Source organism: Microtus pennsylvanicus, chromosome 9 (genome assembly GCF_037038515.1).
Source record: "Microtus pennsylvanicus isolate mMicPen1 chromosome 9, mMicPen1.hap1, whole genome shotgun sequence".
Lineage (NCBI taxonomy): Eukaryota > Metazoa > Chordata > Mammalia > Rodentia > Cricetidae > Microtus > Microtus pennsylvanicus.
The window spans coordinates 12,171,551-12,198,064 of record NC_134587.1 but is presented as its reverse complement, the minus strand read 5'-3'; the positions used below and the strand labels follow the sequence as shown (position 1 = coordinate 12,198,064).

Sequence of the window (26,514 nt, the reverse complement as noted above, 5' to 3'; positions counted from 1 at the left end):
TTACTCCATGTAAAGCACGTGCTATTCAGAAAGCTAAAGCTGATGTTCACTTGAAAGAGTTATTACAAGCCGGGCAACTCCCAGCACATGGGAGGCAGAGGTGGGCAGATCTGAGTTCGAGGTCAGCCCAGTATACAAAGCGAGTTCAGGATAGCAAGGACAATAAAGAGGTATCCTGCCTACACGAACGATCATATTGTGTAGTTCTGTTGACATGGGACTGAGAATCATGCCTTCACAGACAGGGTAAAAAGATGAACACTTACAAATGTATGAGCAATGGCCGTGTAAACTCCTACACCTTACAAACAGTAAAGCACTTTCTGTGCAGAGTGCTGAGGCTGGAACCCAGGCCTCATAAAGAGCAGGAGTCTTCTGTATTTGGGGATTTTTTGATGTGTTTTTTTGGAGGGGGTACAGTGGGGAAGCATAGGTTTCACTGTGTAGAGGGTGTTTGGTGAGTCCCCCCCACCCCTTCAGCTACCTATGTTCTGGGAATACAGGAGTCTGCCACCATACCTGGCTTAAGAATTCTTGATATTCTGAGAGACACTACAGTGACTTCTCCAAGCCCAGAAGACAAACCAAATACTAAGCACTTACAGAAACTACATTTTTGGAGGCAAATTTGATTTAGTTTAAGGTTTAGTTAAGGTTCCTACTTGACTTTTATGACACTTTAAAACTTTATTTTCTAATACTACAGAGTAGCATAGATACAAATAAACATTATGATTCATTCAACAGTAAATAAGCTATACTGTTTACCTCTCCAATTAACATCAGAATATAAAATGCATATGAATAGATCATGAACTACATCACAACACAAATTATCCATTTTAATCAGCAAATGGATCTTCTACCCTAAATTCTCATGGTGTCAGATTTCTTAACAAGGAATATACTTGTAATTTAGGGCTAATGAACCTAATATAATCCGACTTTATGTTAAGAGGAAGGTGGAGTCATATACACCATGTGGCTGCCAGAGGGGGAAAGATGCCAGTGGAACCTTGCTGGTATCATGGTAAAAAATAAAATAATGAAAATGGGTTAATGCTATATGTAAGAGCTAGCTAGTAATATGCTTAAGCTATTAGCCAAACAGTATTACAAATAATACAGTTTCTGTGTGATTATTTCGGGAGTCTAGGCTGCCAGAAATGAACAGGTGGCCTTCCTACAACAACAGAGGGGGGAAGGAAAGAGCAGAGAGAGATGCCCTTATCTGACCTGTTATTTACTCAGCAGGTTCCACAAACATCAAGTGCTCACAGATCAGAATAGACCCAGCCTATGGGAGATGCTATGCACTCACAGCTAAGGTGCGCTCTGCCAGCTAGCAAACCCAGGAGCTTAGTTACCAATAACAAAGAATTTTCTCATGAACCAAGCCTAGTCTTTGTGTGTTAACTCTCTCTCATTCTCTCTCTCTTCCCCTCCCACTTCCCTCTTTTCAACATAACAGAATGACCTACTTTCTAGCTGTGCTTTAGAAACATTTTTAATACAAATTAAGTTACTGCTTATTACTTTCTAACTGAACAACTAAAACATAAATACCCAGTTGTAAGCAGCAGCTCCTATTTAGTCAGTCTCTAAGGTGACATTACTTGCTCAGTTTTATTATCTCTATGCACTGCCAGCAACTGCCTTTATAAGCACATTCATTCTTCTCATGCAAACCCGTCTCTGAGAAGAGAACTGTAAGCACGTAAGACTGTCTGCACTGCGAACTGATACTTTTCCCAGGATATTTCATGGTGGAGAACAAAATAGATAGATAGATAGATAGATAGATAGATAGATAGATAGATAGATAGATAGATAGATAGATAGATAGATAGACAGACAGACAGACAAATAAATAAATAAAGGAGAGTCAGGGATAGAAGATGTTAGAAACCATAGACTCATAACAAATTTTATATATAAATGGGGGAAAAGCAAAGAAAATGATTATAAAGAGGACAGTTATTAGAAAAGAATAAGTAAATATGAAAAATGTAGTATCTCAAACAGAGGGAAAGAGGGCAAAGGGGGTGTCAAATGCTGAGGTAGTCTGAAACAGTGTACAAATACTATCATGGAAGGAGACATGGAAATAGATGTTACTGGAAAAAAACTAAAGCATTGTTCAGTGACCAAATATTTTCAAAGAACATAAACTCAATCATCAACAATAATCTAAAAAAAAAAACCCAAAACAAAAGAATAAACCCTTCTTTGAATGCTTTCAAAGTTGTATTTTCTTAAAAAAAAAAAAAAAAACTACTGAAGAATACTGACTTTAACTGCTATAAAGTTTGATTTTATCTAACAATAAAGAATATTATTATTATAAAGAGTGAGCTCTAAGTACACCTTTACTAGCACAGCGACTAAGAATCCACTCAGCAGTGGTGTAGTAAGTAGCAGGCAGCCTCAGTAGCACCGTAATTAAGGATTTCCTCAGCCACAGCATAAGCAATCAAACACACAGTATCCTTTATTATCAAAGACTGGCCAGATAACACAAACGTTTCCGTATTTAAACTAAAGCACTAAAATTACTTGTATGTTCATGTGTGCACACACCACACATAACCCACCACAAGTGTAGAGGGCAAAGGACAGCAGCCAGAACCATTGTGTTTCTTCTATCATGTAGATCCTGGGTTGCCAGGTGGCGGCAAGCACCTTTACCAGCTGAGCCATTTCACTAACCCTTGGTGAATTTTTATATGGGGCATCGATCAATCTCCTTTCAACAAAACATCTTATTGTGGACACACAAATACTTGTGACTCTCCTGCACTACAGATGCCCTCCTGCCTCACCGTTCATTAGGAGGAGCACTACGGCTACAGCTCTATCTACAGTTGCATCTGCTATGGACAACAGACTGTAGCTGCACGGGCATCTTGGATGTCAGGGAAACAAGAGAGGGTCACAGTAAGTCTTCCTGATGTTCACGTAATTAGGGTGATGGTCTCTGCGCAGTGGCACAAGCAAATGTGGCATGGTGACAGTCACTAGAGTTTTCCAAAGCTCTAATCAAGTGGCATATGGGAAACATCTCAAACAGGGCTTAGTATACAGTTCAACAGCAGCTGTGTCTACCATATGGGGTCCTTGGTCCTACCCTACTCCTCAGAGATGACTTCACAGACACTGTCTTCCCTTATATGTCAATTCTGTATTTTTTTAAAAAATTAAATAACTGAAAAGCAGGAAGCAGGATAAAACACTGGCAAGAAGTAAATTTTGGGTCTGTTCATAACTTCGTTTTGAAAGGAAAACAATCTGTACTAGTGTTTGGAAACGAGTTTCACCAAACTCAGACCTATGAAAACAAAGGACTGACTACAGTTTCAAAGTTTATACCCAAGTACGAAGTGACACAGTAACAAAAACTGAACAACACACAGCAAACCCATTTTCAATTGCATCAATTCATACGAGATCATTTAGGTTATAAAAATGCCCCGCTCATGAATTTTGATAAAAAACATTTAAACAATACTGACTAAATTAAGAATTAAGCTGAATAAATTAAAAGTTCTCCACATGCTGGACAACAAACTGTAGAGACCCAGCATGGGTTGCACATACCTTTTTGAGATGTCCTAGTCTAAGCTTGAAAATTTCCTCTTGTTCATGATATTCTGCCAGAGTCAGCCTGCCAAAAGTGAGATTTTAATTCTACAATGAGATTAATGCTTAGTACTTTCTTAAAATTAAAAACTAACAAAACATGGTAAAAAATATTCAACCAAATACAAATGTTAAAATACTGATAACTTGAAGCCTAAAACACGGAAATCCTTGGGCTAAAAGCTAGACTCTGTCACAAACCAAACAGCAGAAGGAACTGCTGCAATGCACATGTGGATGGAGCAAGGAAAATAATAGCAAACAGCTTCTGGATGTGCCGATATGCCATAGGTACAAGTTTACCTACTAACATGGTTTCCTAGTCTTAAAAAGTATGGCTTTAGGGCTGGCTGGAGATGGCTCAGCAGTTAAGAGCACTGGCTGCTCTTCCAGAGGTCCTGAGTTCAATTTCCAGCAACCACAGGGTGGCTCACAACCATCTATAATGAAGTCTGGCATCCTCTTCTGGCCTACAGGTACACATGCAGGCAGAACACTGTATACATAATAAATAAATGCATCTTTTAAAAAAATATGGCTTTATCACAAAATGACTCAGAATTTTGTTAACTATATAAAATTTTAAAAGCTGGTTATATAAAGGAACACACTGATTTCTTAAAAACCTGAATAGCTAAAACTTGGTATTTTGAAACCAAAGTTAAAGCATGGTTTTTGAAGCAAGATCTATCATGAAAAATTCCAAAACTCCAACGCATACAGATTGCCAGTTTTTTCAATCCATCTTTTCAAGGGATGGATATTACTATCTTAAGTTTGCAGGCTTCTAACTTCCTTAACATTTATGATTACAGCTGTTAAAAATAACAAAAGTTGTTTAAATACTCTCTTCAGGGCATTTTGCATCTACACAGTTTAGGGTGTTCACAGATGCCAATTTCAGAGGACCTGAGTTCAATTTCCAACATGGTAGGAAGCTAACAACCCCTGTAGTTCCAGCACCAGGGTATTCTGATATTCTGACCTCTGGCACACGTGGTATATTCTCTCTCTCTCTCTCTCTCTCTCTCTCTCTCTCTCTCTCTCTCTCTCTCACACACACACACACAATATGAATCTAAAAGGAGAAGGTAATAAATGTAGATAGAACAAATAGTCTAATGAATCAGGCTCTCATTCATAGTAACAGCAAGCAGACAATGTTAACAATCAACAGCTTTAAGTCGCCATATTTTTTTATTATGTGCCTTAACGTGATTTAAAAATTTACCCTCTTAAGCAAGTCAATTTGTCATGTTACTTACCAAATCTTTTACGCATACATAAATGGAAACATATAGCTCATTTCTTCCCATACAAATTGTACCCGTCATTAAATTATTAACTATAGATAATAGGTAGGCAGCTTCTATTACTTATTATAGATAAACACAAGCTTATCTATTTAGGAGCTTTAAAATGCTCCTAAATAAAGCTACCAGTAGGTTTATGCTCATTTTTTTACTTTGAAAGTAAACAATTTAAACCTGGCAATAACTTTCCATAGTGAGTGAGTGAGAATCTTTGTTTTGTTTTGGCCCAGGTCTCACCATGCAGCTCTGAGAAGCTAGGCTGGCGTTAGATTCAGAGGCCCACTTGCCTCTGCCTCCTAAGTGCTGGGATTAAAAAGCATGTAACGATAACTTACCAGTATTAGAGTTAGGTAACAAAAATAACAGAAACCAGCAACTATTCATTTTAAAAGAAACTTATCATTCCATGTTTTAAGGATATTGTTCAAGCAGGAAAACCAACCTGAAGCCTCAAAGTTACAAACACAAACTACGGGGTTAGTCAGCCTGCTAAGGGGTGCGCGCACAACTCCTCTGATCAGTACAATCCAGAAAAGGTTTACTGGGTATTTTATCAGGCAGGAGCCACGCACTGATTTAAAAAAAAAAAAAAAAGCAGCTGGCATTTTTAAGATGACAGCATGGAAGATGGAGGAAATGAGACATAGTCTGTCTCAGAAATTCAAGTAGGAATACAGAAAACATTTTTAACACGAAAGAAACAGTTCTCCCTAAGATCAGGGACAGGACAGGAGGCCCACTTTCACTACTATACTGGAAGAATAGTCAGAACTATACTGGAAGTAAATAAGAAACAAATATATCCTAACTGTACAGAAAGAACTAAAGGTATCATCACAGATGATACAACTCTACATGGTTAAAAAAAAAAAGCAAAAAAACTAAAGACAAGCAAAAGAATAAAAAACCCGATTAAAAATAATATAAAATAAAAAATAAATTCTGCAATGCTCTAAGATGTGAAAGAACACATAGAAATCATCGCTTCTACATACTAGAAACAAACAGCCATAAATCCCCATTTCAACAATGCATTCAACAGTATTCAAATTAAATTTAAATCAGTTAAAGACTTTTTTTTTTCCGAGACAGGGTTTCTCTGTAGCTTTGGAGCCGGTCCTGGAACATAGCTCTGCAAAACATCTTCACCCACACAAATTTTTGTACAACATTCTAAATTTTCTATAATATGCAACTTTTTAAAGTGCTATTATCCTTTGAATTACAAAAAATAATCGACACAAAAAATTTAAAAAGCCAAACAGAATAGACACAACTATCTGCAACTACATGTGAACTGAGCTCATGGGTCTGGAAAATAATTGCAAAGCACTCCAACGCTTATCAATTTTAACACTAGATTGGTACCGTCAACTGACTCAGAGAGGCAAAAGGAGTGGATCCCACTCTCCACTTAAAAAATTCAAACTTCCGCCGGGCAGTGGTGGCGCACGCCTTTAATCCCAGCACTCGGGAGGCAGAGACGGGCAGATCTCTGTGAGTTCTAGGCCAGCCTGGTCTACAAGAGCTAGTGCCAGGACAGGCTCCAAAGCTACAGAGAAACCCTGTCTCGAAAAACTAAGAAAAAAAAACAAAAACAAAAACAAAAAACCACCCAAAGAAAACAAAAAAATTCAAACTTGGAGCTAAAGGTCAGAGATAACTTTTCAATTAACATCTTTTCTGACTATAATTATTTTTGTTTGTACAGTATTAATTATGAATAACTGCTGTTAACAATGTTAAGAGAGAAATTTAAAACAGAGGCTTACAGTTGTGGTAAATTTGGCCTAACAAAGGGATCATTTTCTGCTCCATTGACTGCCTTGTTTTTTCTCTGTTTTGGTTCAGAATTGGTAGCAGGTGCCTGAGAATTATTAGCTGTGGGAGGTTTGCGTTTGGCGAGAAGTTTCCTTTGCCGTTCAATATCTTCCCTTTGTTGATTTACCCATTCTTGTTGTCTGTGTGAAAACAAACAGAGTCATATTAATCTCCCATTACTTTCCACAATTAAAAATTGGAAAAATACATCATAAGAAACAATCACATAATTTAAATCTGTATTCTTTTGGTTCCATTCCTTTTTAAATTTTTAAACATTTACTTAATTTATGTGTATGAGTGGTTTGCTCATTTGAATTTTAGACAGGACCTCTTCGCGTAGCCTTGGCTGGCCCGGAACTTGGATGGCCTTGAACTTACCTCCCACGTGTTGGGATTAAAGGCAAGCACCAACACGACCGAGAGTGCTCTCTGTATCTATACCTGTGTGCATAACAAGTGTGCTTGGTTTGTGTAGAGGTCAGATGAGGAGAACAGTTCCCCTGGAACTGGAGTTACAGAAGGTTGTGAGTCATCGCCTGCATGCAAGGAACCACACTCCAGGTCCTAGGTCCTCTGGAAGAGCAGCCAAGAGCTCTTAAGAGCAGCGCCATCTCTGCTCATCACACTCAGTGAATCAAAATAAACTACGGGTCTCACTTCACACAGTCTTCAAATGAAGTGGTGTCCCCTAAATCTTTAGACAAGTGTGTGGCCACACAGGATTTCACAGCATCTTGTCTTACTAACAAACACCATTCCCCATTCCCACAGATGCTTCCTTGGAATGAGTTTGGTTAGTTTGGTCTGTTGTATCCTTACTACAAAGCATGGTGATCAAACCATACTAGTATATACAGTAAGATTCTGTTAGATAAATGAGCTAAAAACAAAACAAAACCCAAGCCTCATCCAACGACAGTCTGGGGTAGATTTTAAACATGATTTTATCACTAAGCATTAATATTTCTAGAAAAGCTTATAAAAAGGCAACTTAAGGGCTGGAGAGATGGCTCAGTGGTTAAGGGCATTGCCTGCTCTTCCAAAGGTCCTGAGTTCAATTCCCAGCAACCACATGGTGGCTTACAACCATCTGTAATGAGATCTGGTGTCCTCTTCTGGCATACACACAGACAGAATATTGTATACATAATAAATAAATAAATATTTTTTTAAAAAAAAAGGCAACTGAAATTTTAATATGAAGTGTTACTTTCTTAAAAGAAATTATAGCAATGCAGTTGACATTCTGAAATAAAATAAAACTTGACCTTAATGGAGAGGGGAACTGAAAATATAAAGAAAAACAGCAGGAAAATTATAAAATTGAAAACTTTATTTATGAAATTAATACAAATTTATTAGCACTTCCTACTAAAGAATCTAAAACAATTTTCCAGGGAGTTTAGATTCTAAAAACTGACAGATATTATGTCTAATACAGAATTATAGGCTGGCCATAGATCTGTAATCTCAGCATGTGCATAAGTTATTGGGGCGAAAGGTTGTAAATTCAAAAGCAATTTAAGTCACAGAGCAAAATTTGCACCAAAAAGTTGGAGGAACACGAGTGGAGGTCAGAAACACATATGTAGAAGTTGAGAGTCTGTTCCATTTCCACTGTGTAGGTCCCAAGGACAGAACTCAGGTCATCAGGCTTGGTGCAAGTGCCTTTACCTGATGAGTCATCTCAACAGCCAGTAGAGGAACAACTTGCTCATCCTATAACACATTAAGTTTATTCTGACAGAAAGAGTAACTATGTTCCTTTCAGGTCTCCTACCATGTCAAGACAGAAAATGTTACAGCTCCACATGGTCATGCTACTGAGGTTTTTAGAGCAAGCCCAATGTTTTGCCCCATCGACACCCTCCAGAGCTCTGACTTCGTGACTGAGCGTTGGTTTGCACACATTACTTTTCCCTTAGTGGGGAGGAGAGCTAAGACACGAGAAAAAGAATCAAGAACCAAGATAGAAATTCTGCAAGAATGATATGTGAGTTCTGTTTCCATTCAGATGTAGGAGCAATCGAACGTGGTCTTACTTAATGGAAAGTAAACTTGAAGAGGAGCAGGGAGGGATGTAGAATGGCACTTGTCCCCTATGTGGGGGCCTTTCAGTCAGATACCCAAAATCCCAAACAAAAACAATCAAAAAGTAAATCTTAAATGTATTTCAGAACAGGTTCTAAGTATAAATAAACAGCCTAGTGGTAAGTTAAAAAAATTAATGGGACAGATACAGTGGATACCTGGTTATTCAGGATCACGTCTGGCTCAGAGATTTCTCTCCTCATTTTCTAACCACTTTGGGTTATTAATAATTAATGTGAACATCCTGTAGCAATACTCTGTAATCCGCAATCAGTGTTCATCAGTAATATGCAAAGTAATCAGCATATACGAAGAATTTTGTTCTGAGAAACAACTACTGGCTGTAATAATAATATTTTGTTTCTTAAATTACTTTTCTCTTATGAGTATAGGTGTTTAGTCCACATGTATGTATGTGTGTATGTATATGTATATCACATGCATTCCTGGTGTCTGCATACACCAAAAGAGAACACAGGATGCCCTGGGGCTGGAATTACAAATGATTGTAAACTGCTATGTAAGTGCTGGGAATTGAACCTGGGTCCTCTGGAACAGTATCCAGTGCTCTTCCACTGAGCCATATCTTCAGTCCCTAATATGTGCATTACTGTAAGACAGTCAGGACGGAGTTCAGTAGCAGAGATTCTAGCTCACAAAATATTAAAAAATTAAGGTTTTTCATCTCAAATCCATTTCCTGCTCTCTAGTTTTGCATTCAGTACGGTAGCTCAAGTGTCAACAATACCTGTGCATCTAGACTATCTGTCCATCTTAACTGTCAAAATTTTATCTTCCTCCCAATATTATTTCTGTATTATCATCAAGTGACTTAGTACCTCAATTCTGGTCACATATACTACATATTAACAACCTTTAACTAGCCACAGAATTAGACCCCACTTAGATTAGGTTTGTAGAGATTCTTTCATTGTGATAAGCTAATACCTAGAACAGCTGTCTCCAACAAAAGTTCAATACACCATTGAGAGTCAGGGGGCAGGACAAGGCTACTTGGTGAATATGTTTGAAACAGCAATACTAATACTAATCTGACACGATGTGAAACAGGCTGCGTCCTTGAAAAGTCGGTGGAGACACTGACACCATTACACTCCAGGATTTTACATCAAAGCAAAAAACAAAAGACAGAATCATGGTCCTAGCTCCCAGACACACAAATAGCCAATGCACCCTTACTGATCACCATGTGAACTTTAAAAAAAAAAAGTGGCAACAATTTCTTTGTTTTACAGTTTAGCACTGAAATGCTAGTCATGTTTGGTTCAACTAACGTGTGAGGTGCCTGTAGCTGAGGCAAGAGAAAAACTCTTCTCCTAAGGCACAGACATTAGGGAGATCTTTACCACTTAAGGAATGGGGGAATGAGACAAAAGTAAAAAGGTGGGCACAATGGTATGTACCTATAGTTCCAGAACTTAGAAGGCTGAGGAAGGAAGGTCAGTTAAGTCTAGGAATTCAAGAGCAACTTGAGCAACACAAGGGCCATTAAAAAATAAATTCCAGGAGACAGAGCCACACATTTTTCAGTCAGCATAAAACTTCTAACCACTTTTTTCTTTTAGTAGTAGTAACACACACACACACACACACACACACACACACACACACACACACACCATCACCATCACCAATAAAGCTAGGGGGTTGTTTTTACTCTGGAAAATCAAGTTTAGAGAAAAAGAGAGCCGAACAAGATGACTCCGTGGTGAAGGGCTTGCTGGGTTTAAACACTGAGTCTCAGTAAGAGACCCTATCTCAAAAGACAAGATGGAAAGACCTCTGGCCCCCACACAAAATGTTCAAAAAGTTATTTTATTTAAAAGGAAAACACATTGTACTCTTTAGATGAAAGCTAATAATGTAAGAATTCTGTTACTTACTGAGCTGAGTTATCTGTTATTCTTTTCATATGTGCTAAGTTTTATACAATCAAATAGTAAGGAGATGCTGAACAGAATTCCAAATTTGTAATTCTTTAAAGTAGTAAAAATCCAAACTACTAATTTGTAAAAATGCAACAATGGGGGCTAAAGAGGTGGCTGAAGGCTTAAGAACACACATTACTCTTTCAAAGGACAAGAGTTCAATCCCAGCATCCACATCTGGTGCTTCAAAGCTGTCTGTTACTTCAGCTCTGATGCCTCTGTCCTCCACAGGCCTCTGCACACGCACACGTGCGCACGCACACACACACACACAAATTAAAAAATGTAACCATCACTAACTTCACAAGATTTTGAAAAGCAAAACCATCTGTCCACTGCTCAGTAAAGGAAGCGCCGTGTCTGACTGTTGTAAAGTGCCCAAGGCGAAGCCGATCTTGCATACTCTTCTCTCTGCTTGACAATTTTTCTTGTGTACTCTGAAAATGAGGGAAAAAACAATTACATTCACTTGGCTTTTAAAAGCATACAAGGCAAAGGAAGGTACTGAGGGAAAGGAAAATTTAGTGCTAACTCACCTTCTCAATAAGAAGTTTCTTACTCATTGATATGCACTTATTTAATCGTTCTTTGTATTTTTCAAGTAGTTTTTGTTGATCATCTATTTGCCGCCTGAGATCACAGTTGGCCTACAACATGAGCACATATAGCAACAGTGTATATGAAAATCTTAGTAATGGTTTTAGTGTTTTGAATAAATTATATAGATAAGATAAACACCAAAAGTCTATTTACTATTAAACATTAATTCAACTGCATAGTAGAAAATACAGAAAATTTATATACACTCTCTAGACATTTACATGCATATTCCAAGGTATATAATTTTGGTTACACAATGTGAATCTAAGTTCAGTCTCTCTGTCTCTCTCTCTCTGTTTTTTCATGACAGGGATCTCTGTAGCCCTAACTATCTTGAAGCCTACTCTGTAGACCAGGCTGGCCTCAAATTCAGAGATCTACCTGCATCTGCCTCTGAGTGCTGGGACTAAAGGTGTGTGCCACCAACACCTACCCAGTTCCCTTATTTCTAAATGGAAGTAGTATAAAGCAGCTAAAAATAAAATGTGGTAGATCATGTGCATCACACATTTAAGAGAGGATGTGACTTTCTTCTCTCACACAACCTGGTCTCTCACAACACTTTCTCTACTAAACCGGGACAAGAGTGTAATTTGTTGATCAGTTAACTACTTCCAGCCTGCTGTGAATAGGATACTAATTCTGTTCGCTCTGCAGGCAGCTATAGGCTCAAAGAGGAGAGGCCTCTCTCTAATTCCAGGGAGTCTAACTAGTTTGCCATTACAGGAAGAGAATTACTCTTGTGGTCTGCCCAGATAACCCACCCCACAAATTTTCTGAAACACAAGTTCTAGAGGAGAGCCTGGGAATTTCACTTTCTCCAGCAATGCTGCCTCTGCTACTGCTAGGTACTAACTAAGATCCACAAGTCTAGGCTATTCACACAAAAACCAAAAGGCTATTACTTTTGTTCTTTCCAAAAGTACATTTCTATTTCATGTAATTTATATATATTATATATAATATATACATATATAATATATATGTATATATAATGTATACAATATTCTGCCTGCATGTATGCCTGCTGGCCAGAAGAGGGCACCAGATCTCATTACAGATGGTTGTGAGCCACCATGTGGTTGCTGGGAATTGAACTCAGGACCTTTGGAAGAGCAGGCAGTGCTCTTAACGGCTGAGCCATCTCTCCAGCCCCTTCATGTAATTTATATTGTGTTACCAACAAAGACTACTACGATGCATTAAAATAGTGTCTGAGTATTGATTTAGGAATACACAAAACAGAATAAAGGGACAGGGACAAGGAGGAGGAGCACTGCATATGGAAATAAGATTTAAGAATGAATTTTTAATTCAGCTGGATAGCTGGTTATCAATATAGAAAGAAATTAAAATGAAACCCTATTTTCACACTATACCAATATACAAACCAATTCCAGTTCAATCAAAAAATTGTACTGAAAGATCAATTTTTTTTACTTTTAAAAAATTTTTGAGATTATAATTACATTCTCCCTTTCCTTCTTACCCGTTCCTGGCTCTCTTTCACTTTCATGACCTCACTGTACACTGAAGAACAACCTTAGACTCTTAAAATTGCTTCTTTTGGTATCTTTGATAATAATTTAATACACACAAAGTATAAACTATAAACCTAAGATATTTAGTAATGTAAAAACATATATAATCATCAATGATGTACAAAAAAACAACACAAAGTAATAAAAAGACATCTCACAAAGTGGAAGAAGCCAACATACCAAAAACAAAAACACACCCCTAAAAACTACAAACTAGGAGAGGTCCTGGGTTTGATCTCTAACACCTGCACGCAGGTGCACAGGTTCGACGCACCCCTTCCCCCAAAATTGGGTGTGATGGCATTCATCTCAAATCCTAGCACTTGGGATATAAAGGCAAAGGGGATCAGTAATTCAAGGTCAGTCTCAGCTAAGCTATGAGACACTGTATCTCTATTTATTTCACAGAAAACTAGACAAATAACTGATTATTTTAAAAAGATGCTGAACACTCATCAGTTAACAGGAACGTGTAACAAAAGCACAAGACCAGGTTACAGCTGGTCATAACGCTGTCAGGAAGAACGAATGGTGTTTTCAATCTTGCCATACCAGGACATGGCACAGACGAGCCATAGTTCTGCTACAGTAACACAATCACTTGGGGGGAAATTTTGGTATTATAATGTACAAAATGTGTATGTTCTGTGTTCTCAATTGTCTTGTTTCCTATACTTACAATAGAGGAAAATCTTGCATTTGCCCTAGGAGACATGTATTGAGAATTTCTTAGCAGAATTCTTTGTATTAGAAAAATCAGAAACAAAACACCAGCCAAAATTGGGAGAATCATGCAAATTATGGTATACTCCTTAGAGTCTTAGTGTAGAAACTGGAAGGAACAAAGCAAAGCTTGAGGGTTTGAGTCTATCAAATCAGCCCCCAAAGGCTGTGTTTTAAAGGGATGGCTGACAGCTAATGATGGATGACAGCCTTGAGGTGACTGGATCACGACAGCTTTTACTTCATCAGAGGATTAACCAATAAACTGACTTTAATAATGAGTCCTGTAGAAGAATTACATCCCTGGGAGGAGGGCTGAATTTAGACTTTGTCTGTGACCCACTTGTTTCTCTGCTTCCTGGCAGCTATGAAGTAAGCAGCAATGCTCTATTACAGGTACCCCTTGCTATGTCTACGTCCTCCCACCACGATGCTCCTGTAGATGGGCCCAGGAAAACAAAGCCAAGAAACCTGACTAAAATGAGTGAAAACTGTGAACCAACATAAATCTTCCTTTAAGTTGATCTGTTCATGTATTTTGCCACAGCAATGAAAATGAACAGATTGAGTTACTTTTATGTTACTTATCAACGTGGGTGCAAATGAAGACAATGCTCGAGCAAAGAACCCACACAGGATAATTTCAACAAGCAACCAAGTGTTAAAAAGAATGTATGCACAGTGGTTCAAAGATGACTCAGTCAACAAAGTGCTTGCAAGTCCAAGGAACAGAATTTGATCCCCAGAACTCACGGTACAGGCTTGTAATTCCAGTACAGGGTAGGAGAGACAGGAGGATTCGAGGGACTCAAAGGCCAGCTACTCTAGTCTAATTGTTAGTTTTAGGTCAATTAGAGACCCTGTCTCAAAGGAGATGGATGGAGACACCACAATAATAAAAAAACACAAAGGAAGGTTGAACACAGGTATCACTGATGCCAGAAGAGTGGTTACCAGTAAGAAATGTGACACCCAAGCTACATCACATCAATTTAATCAGAACTCCACAAGGTAGAGTTGAAAATTAGTACTTTTGCCTGGTGATCCTAATGAGCAGCAAGGGACAAGAAATCCTGCTTTATGCCTTACTCACATTCTAAGTATACTTTTAGGTTATTTTTAAATTTTATTGTATGTGTGAATGATGTATGTGTGTCTGAGGTGTGAATGAACATGCCACAGTGTTTGTGTACAATTCACAACTTTGTGAAGTCAGTTCTCTCCTTCCACCTTTATGTAGATTCTGGGGATCCAACTTACGTGTTGTTGGATTTAAGTTACTTACCTAACAGCTTAGATTTATTTATTTACATACCTGTAGTTTCATTTTATGTTTATGAGTGTCTTGCCTGCATGTATATCTGTGTACCACATGCATGAAGTGCCTGAGGAAGCCATAAAAGCACTTCAAATGCCCTGGAACTGAAGTTACAGAGGGTTGTGAGCCACCATGTGGGTTCTGGGAACCCAACCAAGGACTTTGTGCAAGAGTAAAAAGTGCTCTTATCCACCAGTTCCTGAATTTATTTTTGAAATTAAAGTTTCCATTGAAAATTTCACAGGACTATGGCAGTAATTCCATCCTCATTGGTATTAGATGGCAGGCAGAGAGCAATAAACCATTTAACAGTAAATGAGCATCTGACTGGTGGGTAAATAAATAAAGAATGTATAAAGCTAGTTTTCCCCCCACCCGATAGGGTTTCTCTGTGTAACCCAAGCTGTCCTAGAACTCGCTCTGTAGTCCAGCATGGCCTGGAACTCACAGAGATACATCTGCCTCTGCCCTCCCAAGTGCTAAAATTAAAGACACGCGCTGCCCCCCATCCAAAGTGTGCATTTTCAATTAGAAATGTGTCTCTGTATACAAGTGTGTGGGTGCTGACAGAAACTAACAATACAAATAGTACTAGAAGAAGCTTACTGTTTTAAAATACAGAACATTTTGCCACATTTACTATTTTCTCGATAGTTTCACTGTTGCCAAAATAAGTCACATAATTTCCCCTCCATGACATATTACTTACCCTGAGCAAATCATCTATTCGACCCTCCTTCTTTTCCAGGTCCTGGTTTTTATTACTTTCTAATGCTGCCAATTTCAGCATTGTAAGATCAGTCTAAATGAAAGAAAGCCACTTTATTATCTCTATCATATACACTACTACACATAAATGTGAAGGCAGATTTTACCAACTTCAAACAGCAGAGAAAAGCAGTATGTGGTATGTAAACAGATACCTTAGTATAAAGTATAAATGTGAAAACCTTGTGTATAACTGATCAAAGTTCTTATACAAATGCTTTGCACTATACAAAGATCTAGAGAATCTTTTACTCTGCTAAATCAGTTTAGACTGTTTACAACAGACAAGCAAAAACTGTTCATATTTATACGGTAGACATGTTTTGATCTGGTTGGCCTTGAACTCATAGAGATCAGTATCCCTCTGCCTTGGGAGTGTTGGGATTAAAGGCCTGAAACACTCACTATACCCAGCTCAAAGAACGGTTCAAATGTGCAAAATAATTTGTATGCGGCCCAGGAAGTTTCATGGAAATACACTGCTCAACTCACAGACCCACTCTTCAATTCCAAGTCTGAAAATGCATTAGCCAGAAACTGATATATGTGAAAAATAAATATATCAACAAATGAACAAAGAGACAGACAAGACAGTATGGGCTAGGCATTCAGCTTAGTGGTAAAGCATCTGCTTTTCACTTGCACAGGACCCCAGTACCACAAATCAAAGCCAAACAAAAAACAACCCCTACAAAAAGTGTGATCTGCGTTCAAAATTAATGAAACTGAGCGTTAATAGTAGTAATGACACTAATATAATCCAAGTGCTTTTCTTCTAAGCAGTGTAATCATACAGACACTGAAATGGACTCTACCATGAGCATCACACGACAGCATCATGAAGATAACTTGGATATTAAGTGGGAAACCATTCAGTGAGCAAAAGCTGACAGGGGGTGACTGTTCTGGCTGCTTTATTGCCCGAGACATTTGCTCAAGTGCATAACAAAGGGTTCTAAGATGATACTTCACTTCCTCTGCCCTGAAAACATTTGAGTTCAGTAAGTTAGCTCTTATGCTGAATTTTACTTTATAATTATATTCAGAACAAACTATAAACATTTTAAAAAATAAACATGGCCAAAATCTCCTAAATGACAGTGACTTACCTGAGTGATCTTAAAGGATAACTGCTTTGGTTGTATAACAGGGTGGTCCCCAAAAGCTAATGCAGTAGGAGAAGGGCTATTAGGTCGAACCTAGAAAATACGGTTAAAATTTCTACCTTAGGTTAAAAAAATAAAAGTTTCTACTAAGCAATAACATTTCTGAAGATTTTTATCTTATAATACCTTTTAAAAACTTTTTATTATCATCTATTTAACCAGTGAGCATTCTTGAGTTCCTCCCTACATGAGGCCCAATGTGAAAAATGATACATTCCTTAACCAAAGGGGAGCTTACATTCAAGATCCATAAAACCTTAATGCTTTATAAACAAGGTATAGCCAAATCATTCTGAGACAAAAATATTAAACAGATTATCCTCACTAAAAAAAGAAATCACTGAGCGTGGTAGCTCATATCTTTAATCCCAGTACTTGGGAGGCAAAAGCGGGTAGCTCTCTGTGAGTCCCAGGCGAGAAATGGCGACAGTGAGGTCCTGTCTTACACAAACAGGGAGGGAGGGAGGGAGGGGGAGTTGAAAAAAAAAAAGAGAGAAAGAAATCAAGCATAAAAGGTCTGAACAGACTTCTTAGTGCTAGACTAATAATGCGTGGTCATAGACCTCTGAAATCATATCTATTAATGAGTTTTACAGTTTACGTAGTCATAAGTTTAAAAAAGAAAGCAGTGGATGGCAACACTATCAATACTATCTCAGCTTTCAAAGCTGAATCTTCAGCCTTCCTTTGAAAATGGCAACATACAGGATCCCAGTGAACAAAATGTGTGAGCACACGAAATATGTTTACAGACAAGGAGTAGAAGAGGATATAGAAAATAACAAAAGGGTACTTGAGTAATAAGTTCTACTTTTTATAATTTATGAATTTATAACTCATTTTCAAAATACTAAAAGTCAACTTTATTTTTCTGGTTAAATAATCAACTTCCAAGTAAATGAAAAATAAAATCTAAGATGCAAAACAATGCACATAAAACTTCTGTCTTAAAATGTTAGAAACAAATTTTTAAAGTTACAAGCTAATTTTAACATCATCTTTCTCCTATGCTAAACGAACTTTTTATTAAGAATTCCCCTAAATGATTCATGATTGCTTTTATGTTAAGAAATTTAATCAATAACAAAGTTAAAAATCAGAAATTAACAACTGAATACAGAGAGAAATGCTACAGCACTTACTTTAGCTCCCACAAGCTCTACAGAATTTTTTTTCTTAATAGAATAACACTACTGGATACATTTAGTCAATTCAGAATAGCTTCAGTCTAAGAAACTCATTTTCTTAAAATCCAGAGACAGGGTCTCAAGTAGCCCACAACAGCCTCCAAGTCTCTCTATAGCTGATGAGGCCTAGTTCTTGTTTTTTAAAGTATAATTATTTACTTACTTATTTTATGTGCATGGGTGTTTTGCCTGTATGTATGTCTGTGCACAACATTAGTGCCTGGTACTTGTGGAGATCAGATTCCCTGGAACTAGAGTTATAGATGTTTATAGGCCATCATGTGAATGTTAGAAATTGAACCTGGGTCTTGTGGAGTAACAGCCAGAGTGCTCTTAAACACTGAGCCACCTCTCCAGCCCCATCTTAAACTCCTAATACAACCTGCTTTCATCTCTTTTAAGTGCAGGCATGACAGGCATGCAACACAATGTCTGACTAAAAAATAAAAAAAAAATCACTTTCAACAATAAAAGTTCCAGAAGAATCATACCACTAAAGATAATTCAACTCATGAAGTGATTTCTCTTTTAAAACACAAATACAACTATATAAAAGTTAACAACAAAAACAACACATTATAAATTATTAACAATAAATAACCTCTAAGACAAAGACAATGCCTAGTAAAATCTTTGGCTAGTAAAAACTTACAGATGAGGAAGGAGTGGAATGTGAGTGTGAGTTCTGCGGAGAACGGATTGCAGGAGGGATGCCTCTTACCGGACTTGAGCCATTTCCACCCTGGTACTGAGAAAGAGAATTGGGAAAGCATAATTGCTATTTTAGACTTCTGAGGAATTAATTTATATATACCTTATTTTATTTGTGGTACAGGGGAGTGAACCCAGGGTCTTACACAGATGGTCTGCATCCCCAGACCTAACTATACTTTGCTTCAGATAAAATTGAAGTCATTTAAATGGGTCCAGCTATACAAAGCCTAAGACTGCATCATATAACAATGCCTACTACTTTATCTTCTGACTCTGATTTGTTATTGTGGTCCACTCAAAGACAAATCACCCCCAAAATGAACATATTTCTTTGTTTTTCCTCCAAAGCTTAGTAGTTTTCCTATAAATTTTTCTTTTAAAGAAAACCAGTAAGTCTCTAACCTCAAGAATTTAAATATATATATATATATTTTTTTTTTCACATGATTTTAGTGAACACAACTACCTTAGGTCATTATTCACAAGATATGTTAGGTGCTCCAAATACTCACTGCAGTACATAATATAATTGTATAGGACAAGTCCTTTCCCTCTAACAACAAAATCTTTACAAATCCCTTTCTTTCTTATGGAGTTCACACCTTTGTTGCACACAGAAGTCAACAATCTTCTCCACAGCACTTTCCTCCTAGTTCATGCCTCTGTGCCATGACCACTGATGCTTGGTTGCTCTTAGTAGTTTATTGTCTACTTCATCTTTTACTAATATCGTTACTATTATCATTATTATTATTACTATTATTGTTTTGGTTTTTTGAGACAAAGTTTCTCTGTGCAATCCTGGCTTGTCCTGAAACTGACTCTGTAAACCAGGCTGACCTTAAACTCACAGAGACCATCCTGCTTCTGCCTCCTGAGTACTGGTATTAAAGGTGTGAACCACCACTGTCCAGCCATCTTTTATTAAGTTTTAACTTAAGTTTGTTATGAATGGCAGAAATGGGAACTAGCTAGTGTGTTTACTAAACAACTTCCTACAACCCAAGAACTTTTCTTCACTCACTTCATCTAGTGCTGGGGTCCAGCCTCCAATAGGATTCAGGTCCTTAGACAGGGAAGGAGTGTTGGCACAAGGAAAAAATCTGACTACCAGGTGGACTGTACTCAAGTGGCCCCAAATAGCTTGAGTCGTCTTTATATCTAAATAGAATTTTTCTTACCAGGGTGACATGAACAGCCTGATTTTTGGCTCTTATTTTTGACTTTTATACATCATAGTTTAAGAACTACATTATAGGCATTATAAAAAGTCCCATTGTTCCCCTTTATGGTTCCCCAAATACACTTTCCCAGCTCCTGAATAACCTTCTTCTAGACATAGAGTTCAGCATTTTTGCAGGCTTAACTAAATATCCAGCCAGACACATCCTGCTCTTGCAGCACTGATGTCAGCTGGCAGCTACTTGTGGTTACAAAGCTTTAAAAAAAAAAAAGAAGACAGGCACAATGCTTTAAGGACAAGAAATTCAAACTCAAAACAATTCTTTTATGTTTGCAAGATATGCTTTTATAAATTCCCTTTCCTCCAGAGGGTACCACGTCTCAGTCTCTCTGTAAAAGGCAGACTTGATAAGGTGCTCTTTTCCCATCCCACTATTATCATACTTCTAACAATATGAGCTCCCATGTATGGTAAAGATGATCTTTCCATCCGATATTTTACACTATATTTTTCCCATTGGATCATACTAGATCCTATCATTGACTCTATATGCTTGCTGTCCAGGGAACCTACTCTCCGCAGTTGGCACCAGGCACATTCCTGAGGCTTTTTCCTATTCTGTCTGCATGCCTTGCTCCCCCTTCCAGACGGTGAGACAGGGTTAATGCTCTGAGTGCTGTTTTCTCAAAATTGTCTCCACTGAGCCAGAAAAGTTCCCAGGATTGTGAGTTGTAGTTAGAAATTCCAGATAAGAGATTTGAAAAGCATTAACCCCTTGCTGAAACTTTGGGGAAAATATTTGAGAAAGAGCAGAACTTCCAGGGAAAATTACAGCTATTACATGTATGACTGACAAAGTAAAACTAAAAACCACCCAAAGAATCACCAATAAAATGAGAAAGAAAAGAGCCTGCAAGTTGCATGAGTTTTGCGAAGTCCTATGCTGTCCCATGGAGTACTAGTCTGTTTCCACGGATGCCTTGCCCTGTAGCATGCTGATCGAGACGAGGCTAGACGACTCCCAACAATCTAGTGCTTAGCTTATCATCCAGTACATAGTAGGCACTCCAGAGACTATGATTATTTGATTATTTATCCCTACCCTCAAGCACAAGTTCTTAATGATATTCACTGTGAGTGGCTCAAGTCAACTAAAGGGCAGTAGATAATTTCGGATTAGAAACATTTACACTGGATTCTGTAACTCCTCCTCCGCCCCCCCCCCCCAAAAAAAAAACCACAACTACTTTGGGGGATTTTTATTTTAATGCTGTCTGAACTTAGCTGTTGTCCTGATCAGCCAATTCTGCTCTCACTCTCAAGTGAAGACATCTTTTTCTACTGAAGAAGTAACATTTGTTGTTTTAACAAGCAAATCAATCTTTTCAAATAGAAACTGGGACCCAAAAGTATGCAGAAGCAAGGAAATAGTCTAGATTAAGAAAAGCATAGCTATCTTTTTCAGTGCATCTTCAGAGCCACATCCCTACCAATTATTTAATCTCCATCCACAGAGCTCACTGTAGCCAAGAGAGGAGAAAGCCCATGATGATAGAAACAGTAAACAGCGGGTCTACTCTGTCTGCAGTTACCCCAGTTCAATCTGGGGTTCCCCTGCTGAAAACAAAAAACTAGCAGCTACCTTTACCTACAAGTATGGAAGAAGCACTCTGAAACTTTATTGTTCCTAAAAAAGGAAAAATTATACAATACCAACATTATTCTCAAAAGCTGACTTTGTGCTTCAAAGAAATGATTTTCAGCTTGTAGAAGAACTATACTGAATTAGGAACCGGAAATAATTCCCAACAAACTTACTTCAAAATAGTCGCTAATCTTGTGGCCACGTCCCCCAATACTTTTTCCTAAAAACAAAACAAAAGGTATAGATTTAAAAGCCAGTCATGGTTATCTCCCATCAAAGAAAGAAAAATGACAAGTTAAAACACATTTATTTAATTTAAAAGTATGTGGCATTTTAGTAAGGTAATGATAAGTAATAAAAACAATAATAATCTTTATAAATTTATAAAATTTAATAAAATTACATTTTAAGATATATGCAAATTTATGAAAGTACCAATTACTGAAAGATAAATAACATTAAGGGTTTCCTACTTCCTTCTCACCCAACCTTTCTCCTTTCCCTAGCTCGGCCCAGGGCTTCTGATATGTTAAGCATTTGCTACCACAGAGCCCCATGGCCACCTCCCCAACAAAGGGAACTTGGTATTTAAAACATTATTAATATTGTTTAGTATCTATTAATCTCAGAAAAGATAATCAATAAACTGAAAAGGATAGTGGCAACTTTATCTGACAAACTTAACACTTTGATGATGATGATAAAAATAATATAATAATAATAATAATAATAATAATAATAATAATAACTCAGCTTCAGTTGATACAAACCCAAATCTAACATTTTGGGCAAAGAACAACATATTTATTGTCAATGTTATTTTGTAAAATGTTTTGATTTTTCTTTACTTCAGCTTTTCTTTTTTGATTTAGGGTCTCACTATGTTTTCCAAAATGTATTTGCTGCAGCTTATATGTTTCAAAGTCTGTATTTAAATAACTGTTCTTATGACCATATTGATAAGTAGAGTCATCACAGGTCATACTGTTCCTTACATGTTCTGACCTAAAATGCATTCTCCATTAGTTTTAAAAATTTTATTATTAAGAAAGGTTGTATTTCCTTTTGCTTTAGGAAGGAGGGGTTCATTCTTGAATTTTAATTGTGGAGAATACATGACTTCTTCGAGGAGTAAACAGAAAATCTAGTAACATCAGTCAACCTTTGCATTACATAAATAGACATCAATTCAATTCTGACTTATTATTATGTGCTCATTTAGTTTCCTTAACTCTTGGTTTTATGTTATTTTTTTAATTTGTGTTTGTGCACAGTATGTGTGCACACCTGCACGGTTGCCACTTGATAGCTAAAGGACAACTTGTGGGAATCAGTGTTCTCCTTCTACCATGTGAGTGCTAGGAATAAAACTTAGACATGTCTGGAGGCAAATGCCACAACGCACTGAGATCTGTCTTACTAGCGTAACAAATACATCTTAGGTGCCAGGCATTGTGAACAAACTCTATACTTAAGGTCCAACAGTCTTAAACAAAATTGAGATTTTTTTAAAATTAAATAAGGGCTTGGGAAACAGTTGCTATCCAGAAATTTTTGTAAAGATTAACTTATTTATTATGTATACAGTGTTCTGCCTGAGTGTATGCCTGCAGGTCAGAAGAGGGCACCAGATCTCACTACTGATGGTTCTGAGCCACCATGTGGTTGCTGGGAATTGAACTCAGGACTTCTGGAAGAGCAGCTAGTGTTCTAACATTTCTCCAGTCTGCTCTCCAGAAATTTTAATAAAAGTTTCATACAATGTTGTTTTGTTGTTTTTGTTTTGTTTTGTTTTTTAGCAGTCAGCTGGATTGCAGAGGCTTCATCCCATGGAATGTTCTTTCTGTCCCTGGTAACATCCCTGAAGACTCTGAGTCTTAATGAAGAAGGGATGTTTTGGGTTGCCTAACTAAAAACTATTTCCCTAATTCTTTTCTACTAAATGAACCCATATTTTTATGTTATACCCTTTCCCATATATATGATATTGAATTTCCAGAGGAACCTGCTCCTATATAGACCCCCCTCCATGTTTTCTTTCCCTCGTTTAAGTCTAATTTTAATCAGGAACAATTCCTCCAAAGTACATTATGATTAAGGAGAAAATTACCCCACTACCAGTTTCAGAGACAGGTCTGATTTCTTAAAAGCACTAAGTATTTCTACTAATAGAACTGGCTATGGAATGGAAACATGACTTAACATAGTCAAAAAGTTTACTTCTGGGCTTGAAGGTCACTTTAAGGAGAGTTGGGAAGGAAAAACAATAAGCCAGTGTCATTCTAAAACATATGTTCAGTGAGGAAAAGATGCTGAGATCTAATTAGGCAACAATCTTCACCCAGAAGACCAGGCATTTCTGTGGACTGCAGACCAGACAGATAAATGGCCTGGATTCTTTTTTATTAAATGTATTTAGTGTTTGGGAGTGCATGGAGTGGGAGGTGGCAAACACAGTACACATGTGGCAACATAGAAGTCCCAAGGGTGGAACTCAAGCTGTCAGGCTTGGTGGAGTGCCTTTAACCATGGCTCCTAAAACACAAACCATTAACAAGTTAACTAAACCAGTTTGGAAGCCTCATCCTATTTAGGGATTAACTTTTAAGATCTTGTCAGTCTGTTGCTGAAATAAGTTAATGTACCTTTAAAATGAAGAAGTTCCATGCCCACTAACCACAGGTTGGATGGCTAATACAAGAAAAAAGGGAGCAACTACAAAGCGAGGCTGAACACACTTTACACCTTAAAAGGCCGTAGACGAAGCCCTTCCATTTCCCAGACAACTGCTGTAATACACCCTTTGATTTCAGTGCAACATGTAAATGGTAAAGCAGCTCATAAGCCTAGATCTTACGGCTAAAGACTAGCTCCAAAACATGCAACTCTACGTATAAAATCACGTTATACTGTACATCTTTTCAGGCCCCAAAATAGTAGTATCAGTATCGTATCGTCTGGACTGGAGTGCTGGCTCAGTGGCTAAAGTTCTTATTGTTATAATGTGAATTAATGTTCACGCCCCAGAACTGGTGAATCCCAGCACCCACGTAACAAGGCAGACACCTTACATACACCTGTAACCTCACTCCAAGCAGGGTGGGAACATGAAGATTACTGGGGCTTGCTGGCTTCCAGCCCAAGCAAGAAAAATGAGCCCTAGGTTCAAGGAAGAGACCCTACCTCAAAGAACTAGGCAGAGGAAGAGGAACCCTGGCACTCAACACTCTCTTTTGTACACATGCACAAGCACACTCACTTGCAAACACCCACGCACATACACTACACTCACAAAGAAAATTTTTAGAAGAGATCATGTTTAGCCTAATAAAAATAACTTAAGTTTATAACACAAAAAGCAGATATAAAAGGATGAAATGGGCATAACAAAAAACAGGTAGTGTAATTATTCTTGCAACTATTTTCTTAATAAAGAAGAGAATAGGTTGCTTGTTTTAAAGTGAGATATAAAACTTGTACTTAAAAACAAAAAGCTATTCATATTGCAATTCCTAAGAAAAAGGAAAAGTAAAGAAAATAAAGAAATGCTTACCAGATTCTAGGCCCAAATGAACGACAAGGAAATGTTAAAGTCTCTATACAGTAACCATGAGCTAACTACCTACAGTACAAAGGCCTGCTTTTATTTCTATGTGAAGTACAGTCCTTAGCTATTGTAAATGCAGAGAATATATAATAGATATAAAATTTGCAAACCACAAAGCACTTATGCAACAGTTACAGTCCCGATTAGTTAAAAATTAGAGTAACACATTACAAGTGTGCACAGTCTCTGAAGGAAGATGGCGTCTGCTTACCCTGACTACTTTCATTCTGACTTTCTGCTTTTCTCTTTCTTCCCCTGGATGACTCAGATTGTTTCTTCTCTGGTGTCTAAGGAAAATAAGTTAACAAAATTTTAAATTATGGTCTTAATATGCAAAATTATTACTGTCAATGTAAAAATCATCTTTACTTTTGAGGCCAAATAAAGCATTCAACAGTGCTCACAGGATGCAAATGAAATCACTGACATGCAATCTATTTAGAAGTTATAACTAGAGTTCACATTTACAGAATTTGGCTTAAGGGAAAACGAGAAATCTGAGAATTAGCCCTTAATATTCTTAAGTGAAGAAGAGGAAAATTAACTGTTTCCTGCTTTTTTACTACTAATAAATATTTTGTCTATAAAAAGTAAATTTCAGTGAGGAAATAGGGACAGAACACAAACTGACATACTCAACCCAAACTAAGAGACCATTCACTTGGATGCTTGGCAATTATTATTCAAGAACAATTATAGTAAGCACATAGATTATGCTCTAAACCAAGGGTGAGCAAAGAATGGCCAATAAATCAACTCTGATCACATGTTTTTGTATAATCCATAATCTGAGTATGGTTTATACTGTTTTTTGAGACAGATATCCACTTGCCTCTATCTCTTCAGTGCTGAGATTAAAGACTTGAACCAAAACTTCTAGCTGCAACTTTGATTTTTTTTTTTTTTACAGATAAATATTTTATCTTCTCCCACCTCCCCTCTCACTACAGGGTCTAGCATGTAGTTATTACTAGACAAATATATGAATGACTACTTAATAACTTACTCAAGGTTTGCACTACTAGTACTATATATCAGAATTCAAATCACATTTAGTTTTGTGCAATTCTAAAGTCCAAATTCTCTACTTGACATGCTACATGCCCTGAATCAAAAACTAAATGAATTAATGGCAAGGTATTTCAAAACATAACTACACACCTACCCATCACACATTATCTCTTCAGTTTTTTTTACTTTACAATCCATAGATTTTTAAGGAAACCCTGTAAATCTACTTTTAGAG

At 37.3% G+C, this 26,514-nt stretch overlaps 1 protein-coding gene across 2 annotated transcripts in view; it reads right to left on the bottom strand.

Moving 5' to 3' along the window:
• Tlk1 (tousled like kinase 1) overlaps positions 1-26,514 on the bottom strand; it is a 102,140-nt gene that overhangs the window by 15,436 nt on the left and 60,190 nt on the right. For both annotated transcript variants that reach the window (XM_075984931.1, XM_075984932.1), the window contains exons 4-12: positions 25,480-25,555; positions 21,835-21,881; positions 18,772-18,867; positions 16,876-16,965; positions 15,708-15,800; positions 11,353-11,463; positions 11,117-11,253; positions 6,725-6,913; positions 3,598-3,664 (exon numbers count right to left, since the gene is read on the bottom strand). In XM_075984931.1, coding sequence (XP_075841046.1) covers positions 3,598-3,664; positions 6,725-6,913; positions 11,117-11,253; positions 11,353-11,463; positions 15,708-15,800; positions 16,876-16,965; positions 18,772-18,867; positions 21,835-21,881; positions 25,480-25,555 — 906 coding nt within the window. The remainder of the gene's footprint in view (positions 1-3,597; positions 3,665-6,724; positions 6,914-11,116; positions 11,254-11,352; positions 11,464-15,707; positions 15,801-16,875; positions 16,966-18,771; positions 18,868-21,834; positions 21,882-25,479; positions 25,556-26,514) is intronic.